Source organism: Drosophila biarmipes, chromosome 2L, assembly GCF_025231255.1.
Source record: "Drosophila biarmipes strain raj3 chromosome 2L, RU_DBia_V1.1, whole genome shotgun sequence".
NCBI classification, from domain to species: Eukaryota; Metazoa; Arthropoda; class Insecta; order Diptera; family Drosophilidae; genus Drosophila; species Drosophila biarmipes.
This window is the reverse complement of record NC_066612.1, coordinates 1,696,476-1,719,534: the sequence shown is the minus strand read 5'-3', so window position 1 is coordinate 1,719,534 and position 23,059 is coordinate 1,696,476. Positions and strand designations below refer to the sequence as shown.

The window sequence follows — 23,059 nt, the reverse complement described above, 5'->3', positions numbered from 1 at the left end:
CTTTGAAAATGATTCCATCCGCACAACCCTTTGAATTCACAGGTTTATTACCCCTAAGCTTGGGGCGCAACTACGATCCCTTCTTAGCTTTACAAACACAAGCGTGTAGCTCCTGCCTCCTACCCACTAGTTCCGAGTTCCTATTTACACTCGCGGATCGTACAAAATGCGTACAACGGAGAACTAACTATCTTAACTATCTTACTTTGATGAAACCTTGGCACAGCATGGCTATAAGCCCAGGACTTCCTGCCCGGTTGGGTCGCGCATGGCGTCAGACTTATTGTGTTGGGTGTTGGTGGCCGCCTTGGGCTCCCCCTCGACTGGCACTGGAGCGTTGTTGGCAGCCGCCTTCCTCTTTCTGACCTTCTCCGCAGGTCCTTGACTGGCTCTGCCCGGGTCGTGGATCCGTGAGTGCCGCTTGAGGTCGCCCGAGACCCGGAACTTCTTCTCGCAGATGGAGCACTCGTACGGCCGCTCCCCAGTGTGCACTTTAATGTGGCTGAGCAGGTACGAGCTGGCCCGGAAGGTTTTGTCGCAGTGCTGGCAGGCGTAGTTCAGTTCCCTGGTGTGGATCCTGCGGTGCAAGACCAGGGAGTACCTCCGAGAGAAACTCTTGCCGCAGAACTCGCACATGTGGGCTTTGATGTCGCTGTGGCGCGATATGATGTGGTACTTAAGGTCGCCCCACTGCCGGAACTTAAAGTCGCACTTCTCGCACTTGAAGGGCTTTACGCTGGAATCTGTGGTTAGGGATCAGGGATAAGTTGGTCATCTCTGGCAGATTTCGAACTGTACTCACGCGTCCTTTCGTGCGCCTTCAGGGCACTCTGTGTGTAGAAGGATCTCTCGCAGCTGTCGCACTTGTGGGATCTCTGCTGGTTGTGCGTGTACTGATGGTACTTGAGGGCGTTGTACGAGTTGAAGTCCCGGTTGCACTTGTCGCAGAAGTGTTTCCTCCTCGCCTTGGCCAGCGTCTCCTCGGCTAGGCTCGTGTCCAGTCCCTCCGCCGAGAAGCTCTCCCCACCCTCGGCGTCTGCATCTTCGAAGGGCGAGGCTGGTCGGCTGTCCGTCATATCGTCCTCCTCCAGTTTGAAGGCTTCATTTATCTCCAGGGGAGATCGGCGCAGCTGCTCGATGGAGGAATTGGGTGGAGGAGCAGACTGAGGCGGTGGCGTCTGGCAGGCTGCTGGGGCAACCAACAGGGTTTGCTGCTCATTTGATTCGCCCGCCTTCGACAGAGATTTCTCCATTTTTGCATCAATCTGAGCTTCTTCCTTTTCGGGACTGAGGAAGTCCAGGGCCAAGTGCTCGCTTTCATGGGGATTCTCCTTCAGCAGCGGCGTGGCCTGCTCTGCAGGGGCTGGCGGCGGTTCTCCCGGCAGCAGGAGAGCCGGAAATGTGATGTCCCTGAAGTTGTTGTTGAACCAGGGCGCCGTCATCCCGCTGGAGGTTAGTTCCAGGTCCACCAGCTCGTCGCAGGTGTCCTCTATCGAGACCTTGTCCACCACATTCCGAATACCCTCGAGCATGTCCTCCGTGTCGCTGAACTCCACGTCGTCGACCACGGGCCCGGAATTCGGTGTGCTGTTGCTGTTGACCACCACGGGACTCAGCTTGTCCATGTTGACACCCACGTTGGCCACAGCGTCCACATGGTGGGTGATGTTGTGGAAGTTCTCGAAGTTCAGCTGCACGTCGTGGAAGACCTGGTCCAGTTTGGCCTGCTCCTGTTGCAGCTTTGGGAGAACAAGAAGTCTACTAAGAGTCTAAGACACGGACAGGCCGGCTTACCTTATCCTGGGCAGACAGTCCGCACATGTCCAGCGGCTCCTTCTGCTGCTGCTGCTGCTGGGGATCCTGGACGACCAGGCGCTGCTCCAGAGCGGTGGGTTCGTAGTGCTGCTTGAGGTGGGCGAAGAAGTCCAGCTGGGTGTGGACCGCGTAGCCGCAGATCTCGCAGGAGTACGAGGGAGCCACGTCCTGGGCGTGCTTGTGCTGGTGGTGGTGCTCCAGGTCGGCCTCTATGTTGCCCTTGAGCTTCCGCGAGATGCGCTTCTTGTGGGGCAGCACCTTGCGGGCGTTCGCATTGCAGGACGCGTTGTTGTGGGCGTAGAGCAGGTCCTCCTCCTCGTGGAGGCCCGCGGCGACGTCGATGGGCACGGTGGGCTCGATGGCCAGGGCCGGAAAGGTGGGCTGGGCGTCCTGCTGGTGGTGGCTGGGCACCACATCGTTCTCCGGCGACGCCTTGTCCACGAACTGGAAGATGGTGTTGTGGAAGTTCAGCTCCGGCGTCAGCGACTCCTTCTCCACGTAGCCCACTCCGCCCTCGGAGCTCCCGGCGCTGGGATTCGTGCTCAGGTTGGTGGGCCCCTCCGACTTGTACGTGTGGTCGATGAGGTCGATGATGAAGTTCGGCTGCTCCCACATGGCTTACCCCTTTGCTGATCTCTAGCCAAAACAATAATACTGAATTTCGCTAGTCTTCGTTCTTCATTGTTATTCTTCCTTTTAGTGATGGCAAATGTTTTCGATTGGCAGCAGCACGTAGGGTACACGAAAAGCGCGTGTAACTCGCATGTATTCTACGTGGTGTCGCGGACGCATCAGCTGTTTGGAGAGTTCGGCAGCTGGCGGTACTTTGGGTTGTGTCTCTGCTTAGGCGGGAGATTCAAAAAGTGTGAGTGGTTATTCGCCACGATAACCTACAAAGTTTGGTTCGAAACATGATGGTGCCACTTTCATTGCGTATCCTTATCCTTTGGTGATGCAGTTGAAGTAGCCCTTGTCGTATTGGGGAACCCATGCGCCGAAGGTTGAGGCCCAGCCAGTACTCTTGGGCCCCGAGTTCCGAGTTTCTCAGGGCCTCGAACTCATGTTCATCCAGGAAGACGGCCAGATATCCTCCTTTCTGGCGGCAGGCCTGCTTGGCAGTTTGCCAGCTTCTGTCGTCACTATGCTCCACGCGAAAGTATCTGAAGTCGACTTTCTCGAATACTGGCAGGTGCCATTTTGAGCCCAATGATGCCCAGCCTCTTCCTAATTTGGGCAATGCTGCCAAGTATCGCCAATGTTTCCTTCTCAAAGTCCTCCGAATCTGTCTGCGCTCTGGGCAAAGGCTTGCATTTTCTGTGCCTCCATGAGATTGGCTATGTGGTCTTGGACGGGTCGCAGGGCTGCTCGAACATGATGGGCATCCATCGGGACGCGGCCTGAGGACGGGCTTTAACTCAACTTAGCCAGGATTTCCTGTTGAAGTCTCTCCGGATTGGACAGCGGTTCTTGAACCGCTTCCTTCCTTGAAAGAGATTTTAAAAACGTACTTATTATTTAATTATTTTATTAACGTTTAGATTTCCCGAGCATCAGTAAGTGCCTGTTATGATTCAAAGCGACTCCCCATCGCCGTGGAGTTCGTCCTACATCAAAGTGCATTTGGTCTCGACTCTCGAACTTCGCCCCGTGACTTGTCAATCGCACCGTCTGAGGTGATTCCTGACGGATTCCTCAAGGGACTCCATTGTTAGTGTTATGATTCATGGGAATTCGTGTGCGTAATTATCCGACTCGGTCCCAGCAAAGCCGCTTGGTATTTATTTTCACACCCCTTTCGGCGAGTCAGTGGAAGTGGAGATCAAAAAGCTGCAAGGCCACGAAATATGCGGATTGTCTAATAATTGTTTATTAAACATTATCGGCGTTTTGGGGCGAAGTGCTGAGCAGCCGGGGCTCGTCACATAAACTGCTCGAAAAGAGTGTTCATAAAATTTTATGGACTTTTGCGGTAGTCGCCACTTGAAGTCGGGCCTAAAAATACCGAGGGGACCATATGGGCATGGGCGCCCCCGCATTCCCTGCTCCGCGGGCCCAAGCCCTCTGATCCGTTTACCATAAATATGTTGATATATCACTGAGCAGGATTAGCTTCCTGTTTGCGGCCATATGGGGCTGGGAGCCGCTGGGATTATGCGCCCCTTCAGAGTGCGGACTGTGTATGAGTGTTAATTTGTAGTGGGAGTGTTTGTTGTCGAACTTTATGGGCCAACCAATTGGTTTCTGGAGCAGCGGGGAGTTCCCAAATGGGACACCATAATTTGGGCTTTTCAGTATGGCCACAGCTTATTTGCTGGGGAATAGTTACATTTAAATATCTAGAAATTATAAGAAAGATATGCAGATAGTTTCATTTGCCGTGCACACTTTTGTCCTGCCTTTCAATTGTGATATTTTTGTGGGCCGCATAAATATTGTTCTTTCATTAGGGGGAAATGCAAATTGTTTGCTTTTTGGCTCACACATTAGCAACGCCCACCAGCTGCCCTCCAGAGCCCAAGTTCCATGCCTCATAGATGCAGTGCTACCTGCCCCTGCACCTTTGGATTACTGCCTGTGTGTTTATTTTGCGAGCTACCAAGCAATTTTTGTTTGTTTTTGGTTTACAGTATTCCCAAATTCTGTATAAATAAACAGGAACCTCTCTTTGTGGTTTTCAAATATTTTTTGCAAATATGAAAAGTCAATATTTTCCTTTGGCGAAATAATAAAAGTATCAACCTGCCTGGGTAAATGCGATTGCCATGGTTACTTTCTGGGAATGATTTTTGGGAACATCGCAAAGACTGTGATATTCTCCGTCCTTTTTTCTGTCTTTACGACACATAATAAGGAAGCTAAGCCAAAACTTTCCTTTCGCAAACTTTTCCACATATTCCCCACTTGATTTCTGTAACCATCCGCCTCCAGCTCGTTAGACAAGTGTGCGCAGCTCGGGGAGGCAGCAAAAAAGACTGCGGCTGTCAACATTTTGTACATTATTACTTGCCTCACAATGCCATTATTATCATAAGCGTGCTTTTTTGTGGATACAACAAAAGCAGCAGCAAGTAAGTTTTTGTAAAAAACACAGCACAGGACCTCCGCCCTCCGAGGCAGGGCAGGAAGCATGCAAGTGCCCAAGTGCCTTCTTTTGTTCTTCGTCACGTACTGCGGTGCCACGGACCCTCCTCCGACTTCCTCCTCCTCGGAAGCAGTCGCAGCCCCCCACTCGGAGGCAGGGGAAACCACCTCCCAACCACACGGAGCCGGCGCGCAGGACCACGGCCCGGCAGCAGGACCAACCTACCGCAGACTCGAGTTGCTCGCCGCAAAAAGAGGAAGCGGAAGGAGCCTCATCAAGAGCGGTTCGATCGCTGAAGAGAGCCGCAGATACCCAGCAACGCAGGGGGTATATTGGGCTGTTCAAGCTGGATGATTCTTAATTTTTGTTCAGAAATAAAACATAATTAATAATTAATTTACCCATCAATAAACCATTTTAGAATTTAAAATTAGTTTATCAAAACATAGATACTTCATTTAAATAACACTTCTGTGAACTGTTGATTTCAAGAACAGTTTTCGAAGCTGCACACCTCTAAAACTGTGCTTCAGTTCCACAATATCTACCCCTTTTGGGTGACATTTCCCGGCCTGTGCAACTTATAGGACCTCAACTGGTTTTCCTTTTTTAAATCTCTTTCTTTTTTGTTGCCTCCTCGAGTTTGTCGCCTTGCGGGTCCAAATTATAAAACAAAAGCTGTAAAATGTAGCCAAATGCAAAAACAAACAGAGGACTGACAGGCACCACAGCTTCGCCCTGGGGGCTGGGAAGCCCCCTCCCACCCTCAGATTTCCTGGCCCCGCCCACAAGCCCCCTTTTCCCATTTCCCTGTTGGTGCTGCTGCTGCGTAAATATTGTCAATAGCAACAACTGCAGACGGCAACAACAGCGGGGCTTGGCACTTCGTCTGGCCGGGGTGGGAAACCCCTCCCACACCCACACCCACAACCCCAAAGCCCCCCCGCCCCACCGCCCCTGCCTCCTGCCACACTCCCTTTCTTGGTTCACGTTTTTTACTTTCTGTTGGGCCATTGTTGCCAACGATTTTGTGCTCATCTCAGCGAAAAATCTGTTGACGCAATTGTCACGTGCTGTGCCCTGGCAGTTTTTCACTTGCATCGCCCAGATCGTGTCCTGCCAAAGGACGCTTTTTGTGTGTAGTTTTAGAAGACACATGGGGGCAGGGGACTCTCGTGCCTCGTGCCACTTTTTTACCCCGAGTCCGGGTCTTCAGCTCCTCGCTGAGTGCAGTGCGGCGACGCACAAGTGGCGACACAATCTGATTTTCCCACCCCCCGGTAAAAAGGACGCTTTGTGGGGGATAATGAGGCTAATGTCTGGGGGGAGTTTCTGGGATCTCTAAATGGTACACATGTTATTATCATCACTATGATTACTAAATGTTTTCTAAGGGGTACCGATATGGTTGAGATTATTGCATCACAGATCTTGATATTTTCGATAAACCCTAACAGCTTGAGTAATTTACTTCTAGTATTAATAAGAAGCCAAATTATGAATTTGTATTGTATAAATAATAAATAAAATAATACATTTGATTAAATAAATTGGCAGATGCTTTGTAGATTTTATGTTAATTGTATTTAATTTTTAGGATTACTGCGACGTACATTTTCAAGTCCTCTTCATTCTGAAATAATATGGTTACGCTTGTTTCTAAAATTATTATTAAAAATATGATTACTTGGTTTATTGCACAGGTGTTTGTGCCTCGGGCAGGAAATTTCCCCATACAAAAACACTCTTCAATCGCCAGACTAATTAGAGAGTCTCCCGCTTTACTCGGGCTCTGCGAATGGGCTTCCCTTTCTTAGGCATTTTTAGCCAGGGAATCGACCCAGCTACCCGCCAGGCCTGCACACGCCCTGCTCTACCTTTTCGCCAATGTATCTGGATATTCCGACATTTGTGCGCCCGAACTGCGAGTGCAAAATCAAAGAAAAATAAATATATTTTTGTGCGACTCGAGGTGATTCCCCGCCTCGCAGAGCGATAGTTTTCACATGTTTTGTTCGAGCATTAATTCCGATCAAATGATTTCCGCAACAGATTTGAGCTTTGCGCGTAATCAAGTGGAAGTGAATTTGACCAACACAAGAGGTTGCGAGCCTTTATTTTTGCGGTGTCCCATTAGTTTGATTGTTCCGGCGGCCACTGAGCCGTGAAAAATACTAGGGAAATAAAAGCCTGAAAGACCGAATGGGCTGGAGTTCTGAAAAGCGAAAGATTGCTCGATAGCCGTTTCAGGACTCGCCACGGGATGTGTACGGATCATATGCATCGATGTTTGGTCATTGACCCATTTTCTATAATTTGGCTTTTATTTGAGCTGAAAATAATAACCAATACATGATAGCTGGCAAGGACACAAGCCCAGGGACCCTGACCAACACATCCCATTATCACTAAGGTCACTCGCAGTCAACCTCCATTCGACCTTGCCGCGGTGACCGAAAAACCAAAAACCAAACAGCAAACTTGAGATTAGTTAACATGTCGTGACTGTGACCAACGAACGCGACAGGACCTGCCAAGGACTCCGGCCCAAGGTCCCTGTATGGCCACAATTCTGCGTTAGATCCAAAGTTTCGGCCCAAACTGCGTACGGTTAACCAGGAGAGGCCAAAATATGCCATTTACTTTGGCCACACATCGTTGTCCCGCCTCAAGGACGAGCTGCGCGTCGTCCAAGGACGAGTGCCGAGGAACCCAGGGAAACACGAGTTACCAGACACCAGCAGCTGAGTTTGGCCTGCTTGCTGTCGTCGGGATGTCAAGCAGCGGGTGCCAGTGGAAGTCCTTTGTGCCGGCCTCCTTACTCGAGGCTCATCATCTCGCAGGCAGGCAGCGCGTCCTGCCGCGTGGATCCCCCTGGCTCCGGCCCATTCCGAGATCTGCTGCTGCCTCCCCCGGTGCACTGCTGGTGCAAATCGCCGGCATTTAACACTAACCTTCCGCTCTCCGCTGCCGCCCGAGGCACCTCGGCCAGCGGGACAAGGGACATCGGCCAGTCGCTTTCCAAAATCAAAACAGCACCTGAGTCTCGGGCAGAAACACCTTCGACTTGTGTCAGCTGAGGAAAAACCTTTCCAGGCTGAGCACTTCAAACTATACATATCAAAGTGCGCTGCATTTTCCGAGGCATCACAGCCCATCCAATATGTCCTGAAAATAAAATCCTAACAATTTTAAAATATTTAAAAAAGTCATATTTATTTTATATATTTATATATTATTTCTTAAATCGTATAGAAAACGATTTCAACCTTAACCACAAAATTAAAAAAACATAAAGAAGCGTTATTTTTCCAAGTGCAAGGACCAATTATCCCTTCTATTTACCCAGGAATGTTCCCAAGTTCCTCCTTATAGACTCACTGCTTTCCCGCTTCTTCCCATCTTTCCTGCTTTTCCTCACGTATTTACCCAATGATAACCAAATATTTTCGATGCCAAGACATTTTCCAATTTGAAGCAATGAAAACATACAAGTCGCTGGCGGCCTTTGATGTTGCGCGTTCGTCTTCGATTTCCCCGATTCCTTGCCACATGAAATCCGAGTGAGTCAGTCAGCCTCAAGTGTGTGTCTCCTTTTCCATGTCGGATCGTGGGGATGCCTCGAGTTTTCTTGTAATTAACCGACTTTCGAACACATCGGCGGCACTGCCCACTTCTTGTTTCCTTTTCGGTGCGCGATGTTGCCACGTCCACGCCTAAACACTCCACTTGCCGCATGTGTTTCTTGTCCACAGTGCAGGCTACACGGAAAAAAGTGTTTTTAAGTTCTGAAAAATATTAGAAAAAATTCAATACAGTAAGATCTAGATACATCCTTAACATCGGATAAGATGCATATTCATATTCCAGGGACTTCAAAATAATATTAACGTGTTTTTGTAGCTTTTAAATTTAATAAAATCTTTAAGAATTAGCTTATATTTTCCTTTTCTTGTTTCCATCTTATACTTATAGTCATTAAAAATTATATTTTCTGTGCACTTCCCCACATTTTCCTCGCATGTATCGGGTTTCCCCGACTCACAGACATTAGCCCGGAGCTAGGCAGGCGCCTCGAAACGTCAGCGAATTCTGACCGCCTGCGCCTGTTTTTGTGTTAATGAGAAAGTGTCACCGATTTGACGTGGCGCGGCGAGGAGCAAACGCATTTCCATTTTCCCATCTTGTCATTATGCCAACGAGGTGCGATCTGACTTGTTTTTGCGGCCATAACCCGGCGAAGTTGCCGCAGCTGAGGAAGTGAGCCGCGAGTGGGGCTGACACACTTTCACGTGCCCCGGAAGGAAGTCGTTTAATTGAAAGTGGGAAATTCGACCTAGTAAATAGTCAAATGTTGAACAAATGACTTCTTGAGTTTGTAAAAAAAGTGCCTCATTGTAGGGTAAAAGTCACACAAAAAATCTAGCACCCATATTTAATTAAGAGTTTGGGAAAATGTAAGCCTTAAACCTAAAAACTAACATTTCATATTGCCCTCCCTTCTCCGCTTTCGATCCTCCCACCTGAGCTCGAAGCACATTCCAAAATGTCCATAAACCGATCATCTCGCGATCCTCCCCAACCGCCGGTCACCACATTTGCCAGCTGTTAGATCTCCTCCTTGGGGAGATCCTCTTGCATGTCCTGTTGCCGCATAAGTTGAACATAAATTCCCGCTCCTTAGCCGCCCTTGTAAAAGTTAATTGCTGTGTTAACACGTCCCGGCCAAAACACAAAGAGCCGTCTGCTGCTCATTTCAATAAGGCCAAGAGCCCGAAAGGGAATCGTTTTTTAAGACTATTAAGGCAGAATCCGCTTAGCAGAGGGTCTCCTTCTCTGGCTCCCTAATTGTGCGTTGGCTCGGTTTGCTTTCGTGGTGGTTGGGGATGCGATCCTGACGACTCCTCAAACATTTTGCACGCGCTGCGACCATTTGTGGTGATTATATATTGTTTGAATTTCTCCTTTGATTGCGTCCACAGGACTCGGGATCAAGGATCGCCGAGGCATAAATCAAGGACTCCCGCTGCGGACGCCTTGCCCCTCCCTCGTACACATATTTTCCAAAAGGCGTGGCCCAAGGCGGCCGAAAAGAATAGAAGTCAAAGCCAAAGGCCGAAAACAAGAAATAATTGAGACATTAGTTGGCGGCGGCGGCGGCTGGTTTTTCGATATTTCTGGTCTACCCGCAATGACAATGTGATAAAATGCAGCTAAAACAATGACTTCAAAGTCGGACTCCGAACTCCTTTTATTTCGGCCAGGAGCGGCTGCTCCTTGCATTTTTCAGGTGACATCTTATTTCCACCTTTCGGCACGTCTCGAACAATGAGTGTCCTTTGGTCCTCCTGCCCAGCAAAAGATACATGCGGCTGCTCTGATCTCTGCCGATCTCGCCTCGATTATGTTGTCACCCAAAAATCACAAGATTAGACGAAAATCACGACGGCGATGATAGGGCGATATAGATCAAAGCGGAATAGTCGGCTCCTTGGCTACTTTATGTGGATTATGTTGTCACATTTGGCACAATCGGTTTAATGGGTTTTCGGGGAACTTGCCTCGCGCAAAGGACGTTGTAATCGATATGGCAAGATCAGTGGGAGATCAGCAGGATAATATTTTATTATCGTGGAGGTGAGAGTTTCCTCAGAGGTGTCAATGTGAATCAACAAAGGCACAGGATAAGCATAAAAAATATAAGCTGTTAATGAAAGCATTAGAAAATGGAAAATGATTTTTACGATATCAACGATTGTCAGTTAAAATAAAAGTATTCACTTGCAGGGTTATAAATATGCAGGGGAAAACGTAATTTTATGATCTTCTCTTTTTCTTACAAAATATAAGAATAAAATGTATCAGAATAATGCACTAGAATAAATGTAAAATGCCTTTTAAAAAAAAATCAAACTTTTAAAAATACAAAAAAAAAATATACGAATCCTCTATAAAACCGCAATTCTCCGCAAATCCAAAACACCCACTTTTCATATAAACAAAAATATTTAAAAATATAATATATAATATAAAACCGCAATTTCCTGCACATATCCTGGGAGTTATCTGACCTGATCCTGACATCTTAATTCAAAGCAATGAAAAAACCATTTCCATCTAAATTTAAACATTTAAAAATATTAAATAAATATACGAACTGCCTTATAAAACCGCATATAAACCGCATTCCCTGCATATATCCCCTGGGTTTGGTACAGTCTCCCTCTGATCCTGACTGCCTAATCCGAATGGAGGATAGACCCTGATCGAAAACCGACGTGGACATGGTGCAGCTACTAACGAGCAATTATCGCCAGCTCCCAGGCGTTGTTCCCCGATTTCACACGCCCAGGAAGGAGAGATACGGTGAGGCATGGGACCTAACCCCCGAGACATCCTCTACAGGGCATCCTCATCACGCATTTGCTACGCTTTGGGGGGGAGTCCACTGCCGTGGAAACCTGCAAAAGGCTCGCTCTCGAATACCTTATGTGGCATATACCAGTGCACACACACACAGAGAGTCGTATCCTAGTTGTTAGGACACAATGGATGAAAATATTTTCGTCCTGTTGTCAAATGATTGCATTTAATGTATCGAAATCTGCGTGACGAATCAGTTTGGTTCTGGCTGGCAAGCTGCACTGGGAAAAGGGAAATGGTGGATGGCAACCAGTTGCCCTTTATGACTCGATCCCCGCTATCGGGCGAGGGATCCTTCCAGGTTTTCACGCATCCTGTCTGGCCATTCCAGTCCCAACCGCAGGGACAACTTAATCAATAAGTCGCAGTCGCCCCCGAAGGATGCGAAATATTTTTTTTATGTCCAATGCGTCTGTGTGGAACTGATCAATTATAGTGGGTGTTGACTGTGCGCTTGGAGGTCCTTTGAGCTCGTTAGGCTATAAAGTTGTCAAAGGAGGTTGGCTACGATCTCCAGCTGTTTCCATATGGGGGAGGCGACTCTACTTAAGTGGAACTTGGACACATATGGTTGGAAAGTAAAACAAATTTTAGCCGCCTCGAAGAGGAGAAAATGGGATCGCTGGAAATATTAAATTTGACAACTATATTTATGATGAGCTCTTCAAGGGGAATTGAAATTTGTTAGATCATTTCTGGAGTTTCCTCAAAAGTTCTTGTATCGAATATTTTATTCTATCTCTACATTCCTATAATTTTAATAAAGACAACTTAAGTTTAACATCAGCAAACGGTTAAATCATTTACTTTCTGTATTGTATGCGTTATTTTGCCAGTAATATATCAATTAACTTGCACAGTGTTCTTGTGCTGACAATACTGTAATGTGTTTTTATGGTTCTTTTACAAGGAGGTGTTGAATAAATGCTTACCTGGCTGCCAATAAACTCCTCAATTTCCCCACTACCTACCAGGCTTGGCAGCCCTCAGAGCGAAACCAGATCATAAAGGCCCTGTAAACTTAAGTCCGGTCTTGTACCTAAGCCGAGTAGCGGGATTCATTCAAAATCTGGGATTGACACCGGACTTATCAATAAACGGAGACTTATGCAGAAGTGCCCGAGTGAAAGGAGCTGATTAGTGACAGAACTCTGCGATTCGCATGCATAAAAAAGGCCGTGCATTTTTTCCTCGGGAGTGCAACGACAGATCGATCATGGCCATTGTTGGGACCATAAAGTCCCGAGCGTGCAGAATGTCCTGTCGACAGGACAGAGCGACTGAAAGGCAGAGGCGAGGGCGAGAAGACGACTCGCTGAGCGCGACAAATGCCGAAGGCATCCTGCTGGTGTCCCGAGGCCCGGCCATGTGACAGTCTCCGAGGACGGGATGGCAGCGAGTCCTGTTGACAACTGAGGTCCCTCGAAAGGAATATCGCACATTACGATCAATTATGAGACTCAATGCTCACCCACAGTGGAACGAAACCAGGAAGGAGGGAGATCTTGTGGCGTTAATTGAAAATTACATGCGCATTGTCTGTGGCCACGGTGTCTACTTGGAATTCGCTTATGCATTGCCCATAGTTCCCGCGATTCCCTTAGTTTCCCTTAGTTTTCCTCAGTTTTCCTCCGCTTTTGTGGGCTAATGAGGCAGGCGTAGCGCTCTTTCGAAGCGTGAAGCTCGTGAAGGCAACGCCTAAGTGTGGTTTTGGCAATGAAACCATAATGTCAAGCAGCGTGGTCCTGATCGCATCCTGATCACCCAATCAGCGACCACATGCTCTCGGTCTGCTCCACGCTCGATTTGCTCAAGGTGTGCGCTCAAGGATCACAAATCGCCAATCGATTCGTCTTACCGCATTATCCTCTGAAAGGAGAAACGCCAAAGTCAAACTAAAAGTCATCCAAAAGGTTTTTTCCTGACACAGAGGAACGATTTCATCTTAAATATTTTTTTTAGAAAGAATTGCAATGTTCAGTTCATCTTCCAATATCCACTCTTGGTTAAAAACGCTCAACTTTCGCTTAAATGTATAGAAATACGATGCAAATATTTACATACAACCACTTTAAAATTAATAAATTGAAAAATATCTGTTACTAACATAAGTCAGCTGAAACTCAAAGGACGTTTTATATTTAGCATACTACAATTTTTAAAAAACTCATAGATACCATCTTCAGCTTGCGTCTGATAATCGAATTACCCATTACTGCAATGTGTGTGTCCAGGATCTGGGGATTTTCTGGACGGCTTAGGGAATTCACAAATCAATTAGTTTTGTCGCGGCTGTCAAAATGATGCGCTCACCGGGGAAAAGTCGGAGTCAAAGTCGGCAAAGCGCCTTTCATCTCCAGCTACGACTTGCAAAAAACTACACAAATTTCCAACTCAATTAGTGGCTCGGCCAAAAGGAAAAAAGAGGGAAAAGGGAAGCCGCAGAGAAAAGCGAGGCGTTCAAATCTTCATTTATCCCTCGCTTAGAAAAGAAAGAAGCGCTCTGCGGAGAAAGAATAGTTACTGAACCTGCCGCCTCGACAATTGTTAGCCGCCTACTTTTTCCACAGCCTGTAGCCGTCTCTTTCGGCCGGCATGGTCCCGTCTCTTTCGGGCACTTTTAACTTCGCCGACTCCCTGAGTGCATCATTATCATCGGCAATTGGACTACTGCGTCAAAAGTGCGCTGCCTACTTTTGCCCCTACGCTGCCATTGTTTGGTTCACTTGCTTTTGGTTTTGGGCAAAAAATAAAATATGAGAAGGGCAAATTAATAGACAGTCATTTGGAACATGTGTTGTTGCTGCTTTGATTGTTTTGTCAAGTTGTCTACGATATCAAACGCGCAGTGCCGCCGACAAGTATTCGCCCCCATCCCTATAGCCATACCTCCATCCACCCATCCATCCATCCATCCATCTGTAATAACCCACAGCGCTGACGTCTTCATTGTGTCTACTTGACTTTCGCCAGCATATTTGTTCAATTGTTCTAGCAAAACATGCCATAAAACATAAAACAAAACCACTTGTACTTCCTTGTTTTTGTAGTCGGGGTCCAGTCTCGGTCCACTGCCAACCCACTCGCAATCAAAACTCCGACTTTAGGTCCATTTCGGTAGCCTTATGGCTAAGTAAGTCGGCGACACTTTCTTTGATCCCGCAGGATGTTTTCCCATATGAGTTGCATGTGTCCCTAAGTTACATTTTCAATGAATCTAATCTAAGTATTAAATATATTTGAGAAAATGGTCCTTAACTTTATATTTTAATACCTGAATGCGTACAAAACCTACTTATATTTGGAAATATAAATTTCGAATAATAATATTATAAAATCCCTTGCTTACTCCTATATGTTCTAGCTGTTCCCTTGACTCCCAAACAAGTCACGTAAACACAACTTAACTTCGCTGCGAGCAACTTCAAACTCCACTGCCAGCTAATACTGAGCTCAAATATTTGAGGGAACGCGTTTCCCAATCTATTAATCTCCAAAGGACTGCCGGAGATCCACAATGATTCTGGCTAAGCGCGCCCAGAACTAATTCGCAAATCTGTCGCGAAACTAGGACAAATCCCGCCGCCCGAAGGTTTAACCCCTTCGGATTACCTGAGTGCGAGCTCGGAATCCTTCGTCCTGAGCTCCATTGAGCTGTTGAAGATCGTGCCGTAAGCCCAGATCCCTGATCTGCCTCAGATAATCCCCGGGCCTCGAGGCGACCCTTGAACTAGTTTGGGCGGGATTAGGAGCAACTCGAGGAGTCTGCCTCGCAGATTGCCAGCAAACTAATTCGCAGAATCCATAGTCAAATAGTAAGTGGATCAAATGCTCAATCCAATTTTGCAGGACGAAACTATGTTTTCAGATTGTTGTATAAAGTTAAAATTGGTTCTTAAGCTAAAAATAAAAATCTAGTAGTATTAAGCACCTGTAGTTCATTACCAAAGGTTATTATAGCTCAATATTCCAGGACGAAAGTAAGTTTTGAAAATTGTTTCCTATCTTACATTACTAGAAAAGTCTTCATGAGTAGAGTTTAAACCTTAACTTAGCAAATTCTTCAAGCAATTCCTTTCTATTAAACTAAAATTAAAAGTAAAGAAACCTTTCCAATTTAGTATTAAGCACCTGGAGTTAATTCCTAAGGATTATTATAGCTCAAAGTGGGTCAGAACCAGCGCAAGGCTTGGCTCTTCCGAAACACAGACTCAGTAATGATTGCCATACTCCTTGAAGTGATTAGAAATGGCCCACTTCCTCGAGTAATCTGGGCTCGCAATCAAAAACCATCATGGACCTATAAACATGCTGATTAAGCTGCGACTCCTTGGCATGGTGTTTTTGTTTTTATTGCCGCTTGTTAGTGCAATTAATAGTCAAAACAGCGAGCGGAAGCGAGAGGCCCCGAGAACAACCCCAAGCCGACCCTGTTTGGATTGGGCGTAATGGATATTTTGACGCCGAAGCGCAAAAGACTGAAAATAAACATCCACAAGGCCCAAACACAGTCCGCTCGGCCCGTGATTCCATGTGGAAGGCGAGTGGAACAAAATGGTCTCAAAATGGAGGGCGGAGTCTTTCGAAGGGGGTTTAGCTACCCAGCTACCTGCAGCCCTCTCGCTCGCTCGCACGGCGCAGGCCGGGCCACCCGTCTCTTTCGCCCGGTGGGCTCTCTCGTGTAGACTTCGCTCGAGCGGCCGGGGGTGCACTATAAATAGCCCGACCCGGGGCTGTAGAGAATCAGTTCAGAGCTACCATCCCAAGCGCAAGCATCGCCAGCGATCCCAACAGTCGTGTGTGAGCCTCAGAAAAGATACAAACGCCTATCTTCGAGACCGAAACCATGGTGAAAAGTGAAATGGAATTCAAGAGCAACTTCTCCATCGATGCCATCCTGGCCAAGAAACCCGCCAGCATGCCCGCCAGCCAGCCCATCAAGACGGAGCCGGCGCACCACCATCAGCACCACCACCACCACCACCACCACCAGTACGTCCATCCGTACTCGAACTCCGATGGCGAGCTCTCGGCCTCGGAGGACTTCGACAGCCCCAGCCGCACCAGCACGCCCATGAGCAGCGCCGCCGAAAGCCTGTCCTCCCAGAACAACGACAAGCTCGACGTGGAGTTCGACGACGAGCTGGAGGACCAGCTGGACGAGGACCAGGAGAGCGAGGACGGCAACCCCAGCAAGAAGCAGAAGATCAGCGCCGGCAGCGACACCAAGAAGCCGCCCTACAGCTACAACGCCCTCATCATGATGGCCATCCAGGACAGCCCCGAGCAGCGGCTGACTCTGAACGGGATCTACCAGTACCTGATCAATAGGTTCCCCTACTTCAAGGCCAACAAGCGCGGCTGGCAGAACTCCATCCGCCACAACCTGAGCCTGAACAAGTGCTTCACGAAGATTCCCCGCAGCTACGACGACCCCGGCAAGGGCAACTACTGGATCCTGGACCCCTCGGCCGAGGAGGTCTTCATTGGCGAGACCACCGGCAAGCTGAGGAGGAAGAATCCCGGCGCCAGCCGCACTCGCCTTGCCGCCTACCGCCAGGCCATCTTCTCGCCCATGATGGGCGCTGCGCCCTATGGAACCCCGGCTCCTGGCTATGGATACCCCGGCGCAGTTCCCTTCGCCGCTGCCGCCGCCGCCGCCCTGTACCAGCGCATGAATCCCGCCGCCTACCAGGCTGCCTACCAGCAGATGCAGTACCAGCAGGCTCCCCAGGCGCCCCACCACCACCACCAGTCGCCCCATCCCGCCCAGATGCAGGGCTACCCGCCCCAGCTGAACGCCGAGCTGTTCCAGCGCATGCAGTTCTTTGGCAAGTTCCCCTCCAGCTAAGTGTCCCTGGCAGCCGGCGCAACACCAAGCCCAGCGCTTTGGATCCACAGAAAAAACCCAGGGACTAGGGTCGCTGGGGGGAGGAACTAGGACTAGTAGGACTCACCTACTCATCCCCCCGCAAAGAAAACCCTTGACGTCTAAATGCCGCCATTTAGCAAATTCTTTTGGTCACTTCCCACTGACCGCTTCGCGTCTTCAGCGGGTCCTCCGAATCGACCTGGAAAGTCGATGGTCAGCAAGGAACCAGCTCCGAGGACTGCCGGTCCTAGACCGAGGCCAATTCTTCGCCAGCCGAGGGCCCTTGTAGTTTGCCTACCAACTTTGTATATATTTAGTTAAGAAATAATAACAAAAATTGCAAAAAAATCAATAAAAAATATATTTTAAAACAAAAATTTTAAAGATGCTTTCCTATTTCTTGGGGACTTTTCAGGATTCGTTGTATATAAATAGGTTTTGGAAAACGTGAACTATTCGTCATTGTACCTCTTCCTGAACTCAAAGATTTCCACTTTCCTTGTGACTATCTCTATTTTCTCCAAAACCCAGCAGCTTCTTTCTGCATTGACCCTCAGCTGCTGTCCAGCTCGCAGTCACATCCCGTAAATATTTACCCAGCTTCCTCTGCCGACTGGCTTTCATCCTGATGACTTAATTAGTTGTTTGCTAGCTGGAGCGGCAAACATGAAAATGATTCCCGAAAAGGCAGAAAATGCGAGAGGATGAGGTCCGAAATGAGCCATCACCCATTGACTCGATTTTGTTTGGCTCTTTACATGCCCAGTGACAACTCCAGCTGTGCGGGATGTGCTGGGCACCGCAGGTACGATCCGCTCCGATATGATATCCCACAGCCAGTCCGCAGCCCTTGCCCCTGGACCCCAGCCAGGCCTTTGTCTAGATCGCTCCGTCCAGCGAGCACACTTTGCTCCCCGGTCCCTCCGCCCGTGGCAGGCAATTTTTCTTGACTTTTGTTATACAATTTTTCAACTAATATGTGCGCTACACCTGGAGAAAAGTGTGAATACTTACACATATATCGAAAAATAAAATAAACAACCTAGGACTTACAATAGAGACTTCAGGAATCTAAAGAGTTCGGGATTTTTTTAAACATCTATTTTAAGGAATTTCTCGTATATTTGGAAAGTATTTTAGATAAATTGATAATTTACTAATAGGTATACAAAAATTTCTTTTGGGAGTATTTTAATAATTTTAAAAATTGCAAAAGCAGTGGAGCGTACAAAAATCTAAAGACTTTCTCGCTTTTCAACCTGCTCAAAGAATAAGTATTTATTATAATTGAACAAACCCCTCCTTTTTCGCAGTGTAAACTCGGGACTTGCTTGGGTCTCAATGTGAAAGATGAGAACGTTAGGGAAATTGTGGAAAGAAATAGTAGAAAGGGCACCGACTTGGGCGTTGTTTTCGAAATTTCTCAAATGTGTGTTTTTCGGGTTCTCAGTGGACGTCTTCATTTTCGAAAATTTCACTTGGTGCGGCGGCTTCTGATTCTTTGATCACTTGACTTGTGTTTGTGTGCGTGGCTTAAGTGCGCGTTGGAGTAAAAGATGTGAGAAAAAGGGAGCATCATCAGCATCAACAAGTTTTCCCCTCCATTTCCCCACGAACCGACATTGACGGGGAAATTCGAGTAACAAGCCTCGGCGATATCATAAATACAGCGCTTTTCCCGCCGCTCCCCTCGCTCTGTCAAAGGCGATTTGTAAACGAAATGATAATTAATATCATCGTTACTAGATTAATCTCCCCACTCCCCATAGACGTCCCCCTTTTATCTCCGGCGAGAGGCGATCGGTAGCAATTATCATATTTTGTGTGCCCATTTTTCTTCGACTCAATAATTGTGAATTATTGTGTGTGAGCTGGTAAATCATGCTATTGAAACGATTAGCTGGCGGTTTTATAAGGTGTCAGCTGGGAAAGGGGATGGGCAGGGTGGGGGATGGATTGGGCCAGAAGTTGTGCAACACTGAGGCCTAATCGAGTCAGGTTAGGTAATAGGGGTGATGAAGGTAGTCAGCCTATATTATTTGAATTTAAGCTTGGTATTGTTAGGAAGGGGATTACATTTTAACCCCTCCTCGCTGTAAGTTCTATAGGCAAGCTGAGGAAAACATGATTTATTTTAGCATCTTTACAGGTTTTTTAATCTTGGCTGAGATTGTTCTAGCAGGACCTACATATTTTCTGGTCTAATCCCCTGCATTGTTTATTAAATATCAACACACATCCCTGCTCATTTCGCAACCTCCTCAAGATCGAATTTTAAAACGGGAAACCATCTTCGATTCCCTATCGTGTATGTACATATTTGGGGCTTATGCTCAGCTTAGGCCAGTGCAAGAGTTAAATCGGTTTGGCCCACGTCTAAGCCTCAGATTCATATATTTCGCATATGCATATATGCCCTGCCCATGTATCTTTCGAGCCGAGCTGTTGTGCTCAATCCGCAGATCAGGCGAATAGAACAATTTACCAGAAGCATTGTTTTATTGGGCTGCCCTGCCCGGCTTAGTCTGGATCTGGTTTGTTATTGAAATAGATCGGATGAGCGCATTATATACTTAACACATCGCCGGTGCCCTGGATTCGGATTGAATTCAGAAATCCACTTACCTAAGCCCGGACTACGCAGCTCTAAGCTCTAAGTCGCTAAATCAGTCCGAGGGTCGGCCGGCCATCGGGGTTCCTTAAACTATATATCACTTTAGAATAGAATTGGCTCGGAATAGTGGTGCGTAGCACGCGCTCGGGCAGGGGAATGTCTTGGCCAAGTCTCCTTTCTATTGGCTTAAGTGCTCGACATGCAATTTACAAAGATAACAAGCAGAAGCAGAGCGAACCTCGGATCTGCCTTACTTATCTTATTACCCGGGTTAAGTGCAGGGATTACGGTGTCGAAAGAGCAACCTTGTGGGTCCTCAGGCTCGGTGCTCGGAGCTCGGTGCTCGGTGCTCGGTCCTCGGAACATAATACACTTATGTAGAGAAGGGCTCAACCAGCAGATGCCGAGGCCTGATTACCCAGCATGCATCCTCGGGACTCGGGACTCCGGATCCTGGTGCTTGGTATATGGTTATAGGAGTTCAGAGCCCGGGACGGCACACGCAGTTTGTTACACATTTTGTCCATTTAGACTGCTCCTGGGTGCTCCTTCGCCGCTCTAATGATTCAAACCCATCGGCTTAGTCCTAGGACGGGTCTATTTCATAAATATTTTATACATAATCGGCTAGTTGCTCAGCCGCTTTGTTTCTGCAAAGGCTTAAGATCTGCGGTGGTTTTTTCATTCGGGTTTCTAGGTTGCCAGGGATAGGTTATTCTTCCTTCTATTGTATGCATTTTTGGGAGTTGTATAGAGCAGATATTGGAGATAGCAGTGGCTGGAAGGTTTGAAAACTTTCCTTTGTGCAGATCTTCTTGAGGTGTCTAAGTGGTTATCAAGGTGTTGGTTTCAACCTCATAGATGGCGGATTAATGCCCAGCGTATAGTGTTGATTTTTTAACCAAATTTAAGTTTCTTAAATATGTTGCACCCCCCTGATTGTGTAATTGGATCAGTCGCAGCTGTCGATGAGAACCTTAACACTTGTTAGCCCAGTTGGTTGACAGTAAGTAGTTTAGACCAGCAGCCAAGTTGCCGAGCTAAAATATTGACATTATCGATTGGTTTTAAATCCGGCCTGATGTGCCACCACAAGGGTCCACCACTGGTATATGCCCACATCAGCAGAAATGGAAGCACGAGGCCGCACATAGAAGCCCCGCAAGTACTGGGTGTGTCACCTAGGAGCACTGCGAGCCACCGAGAGCCCAGGCTAGAATGTCGAACCCAACCCATAGAGAACCAAGTGGCGACCACACAGTGACCACAAAATGTGTTTTTAATTGAAACTGATGTGGAATGGCCGTTCCTGATGGGTTCAGATGAGGGCAGCGCATTCAAATATTTATTAATACAATAATTGTTAACCCATGGGCCGCGAGTGCGCACACAGTAATCAAATAATGGCAATACAAACACAGCGAAGGGGAAAATATTTGAAAATATTTGAGCGACAAATGCGCAAAGCAACAATCAGTAGTCACATATGTGGGCAGTTCGGCGGAGCGCCTTAATTAGTTTCTTTCATTTTCTTGGCCTCTCTGTTGACCCGAATTTCAATTAAGTTAATTTACGCCGCCAGTCCCCTCTCCCCCTCGGGGAGGGAACCAATAAATAAATAAACGTATGAATGGGCCTAGTACGCTCGCAATTAAGCTGAAATTATGAATGAGTAATTACGAATTGCACTTGGGCACTCGACCCGTCCAGTTAACACTACTTGCCGAAGAAATCCCCCACTCGGTCCCAGCGGAAGTGAGTTCATTCCGGGTTGGGGTTAACTCGGTCTTCTTTCTGGATGCGCTGACGCCGAGGTTCTGAGGAGAAGACAGCTTGCATGATCAGTTGGCATCTGAACTTTTCAATCTTGCACTTGAACAGCGGAACTGCCCTTTCAATTGCGAACGCAGATGTCTCGGGGTACGAAAAAGTCGCAGAGGAAGTGACCCCATTGTGGGGTAGAGGAAAAGTTCTGAGGCGAAGTTCTAGTAAGATTAAATATTTGTATTGTTATCAAATAGAATATATATATACATTATTTTATTTAAATGAATGTTCCTATTATACATACACAACTGAACTATTTCCTAGAACTGACAGGATTAGTTTCAGGTATTTTTCAAAATAATTGAAATTGACTTCTTCAGAAGTTTCTCTGGAATAACTTAATTCAAAATAAAGACGTTTTGAAACTCTTTTACCAGAATTTCACTCATGACTTCTTCCAGCTTCGGCTTCTTGTCATTCCCGCTGAATTTGATTTCTAGCCCTAGCTAATTGCTTCCTAACCCCGACTTCTCCAAAGGTCTGGCCGATGGCACCCCACCCTTCTGCCTCAGATTTCACACTGATAGACACTGCTAATGGTTTCAACGGGCCACAGAAAAACACAACACAACTCGGCAGACAATCAACAAATTAAGCCGGGCCAAGGGCCACCACTCGGACCTCAATTAAATTGATTTAGACCGGGGAGGGGAACTCTAGTTCCCCAGAAGTCCCCAGGCCGAAAGAACTGTTCCGAGCTGACCGATGATATTTGAGGAAGCTGAGGAAGCACCAGCATAATCAGGCCATCGAACAACTTCTAAGCACTCTGACCGATCATGTGTAGCAATAAATCCGCGAAAGTACCCGCAACTTTTGGACTACGATGTTCGAGTCTTACGCGTGACCGCTGACTTTTTGTACCCTGGATGGGGGTATATTGATTCGGGGAAAATGTAATATTTTGACCAACAAAGAAGGAATTTTAGAAAAGGGGAAAGTAAGATTACATTGATATACAATGGATAAATACTTTATAATATTTTTTTAGGTCCGGAAGTTCAACATTTTTCAAACCATTTCTTTTTTTCATTTTAATAATAATATCTGAAAGTATTGTTTCTTAATTAAATATGTGAGATGTGGCTGATGAAACTCTTTCTAATAAACTTTTTACTTTCTTACTTGGTAAAACATTTATTGAAATGAAATATAAATATAGTATTATATTTCTTCCAAATAAACCATATTTATTTACAATCAGTAATAGTTTTAGAAGATAAATTTTTAGGGTACTCCAATCTTCGTTTGTAAAATTTAGCCTTATTTGTTTGATCTGCGGTCGCTTGTTGACGCTTATTGCTGCTGCCGTTAATTGTTACGCAGTTCATTAACACACATCACAGGGCACCACATCGCACCACGCCACATAACACCATGCCACATTACGCTCGGTGTTCGGGTCCCCTTAGCGTGAAGCGTATGT

At 46.9% G+C, this 23,059-nt stretch overlaps 2 protein-coding genes across 2 annotated transcripts; one reads left to right on the top strand and one right to left on the bottom strand.

The window, feature by feature from the left end:
• Position 1: 1 nt before the first annotated feature.
• Positions 2–2,518, bottom strand: LOC108029125 (zinc finger protein 777). The gene is made up of 3 exons (XM_017101243.3): positions 1,795–2,518; positions 803–1,739; positions 2–743 (listed from the first exon to the last, which is right to left on the bottom strand). The coding sequence occupies exons 1-3, from the start codon at positions 2,428–2,430 to the stop codon at positions 232–234; spliced, it is 2,085 nt and encodes a 694-aa protein (XP_016956732.1). The 5' UTR covers positions 2,431–2,518; the 3' UTR covers positions 2–231.
• A 13,563-nt stretch (positions 2,519–16,081) lies between these two features.
• Positions 16,082–17,569, top strand: LOC108028980 (fork head domain transcription factor slp1). The gene has a single exon (XM_017101020.3). The coding sequence runs from the start codon at positions 16,167–16,169 to the stop codon at positions 17,169–17,171; it is 1,005 nt and encodes a 334-aa protein (XP_016956509.1). The 5' UTR covers positions 16,082–16,166; the 3' UTR covers positions 17,172–17,569.
• Positions 17,570–23,059: the final 5,490 nt, after the last annotated feature.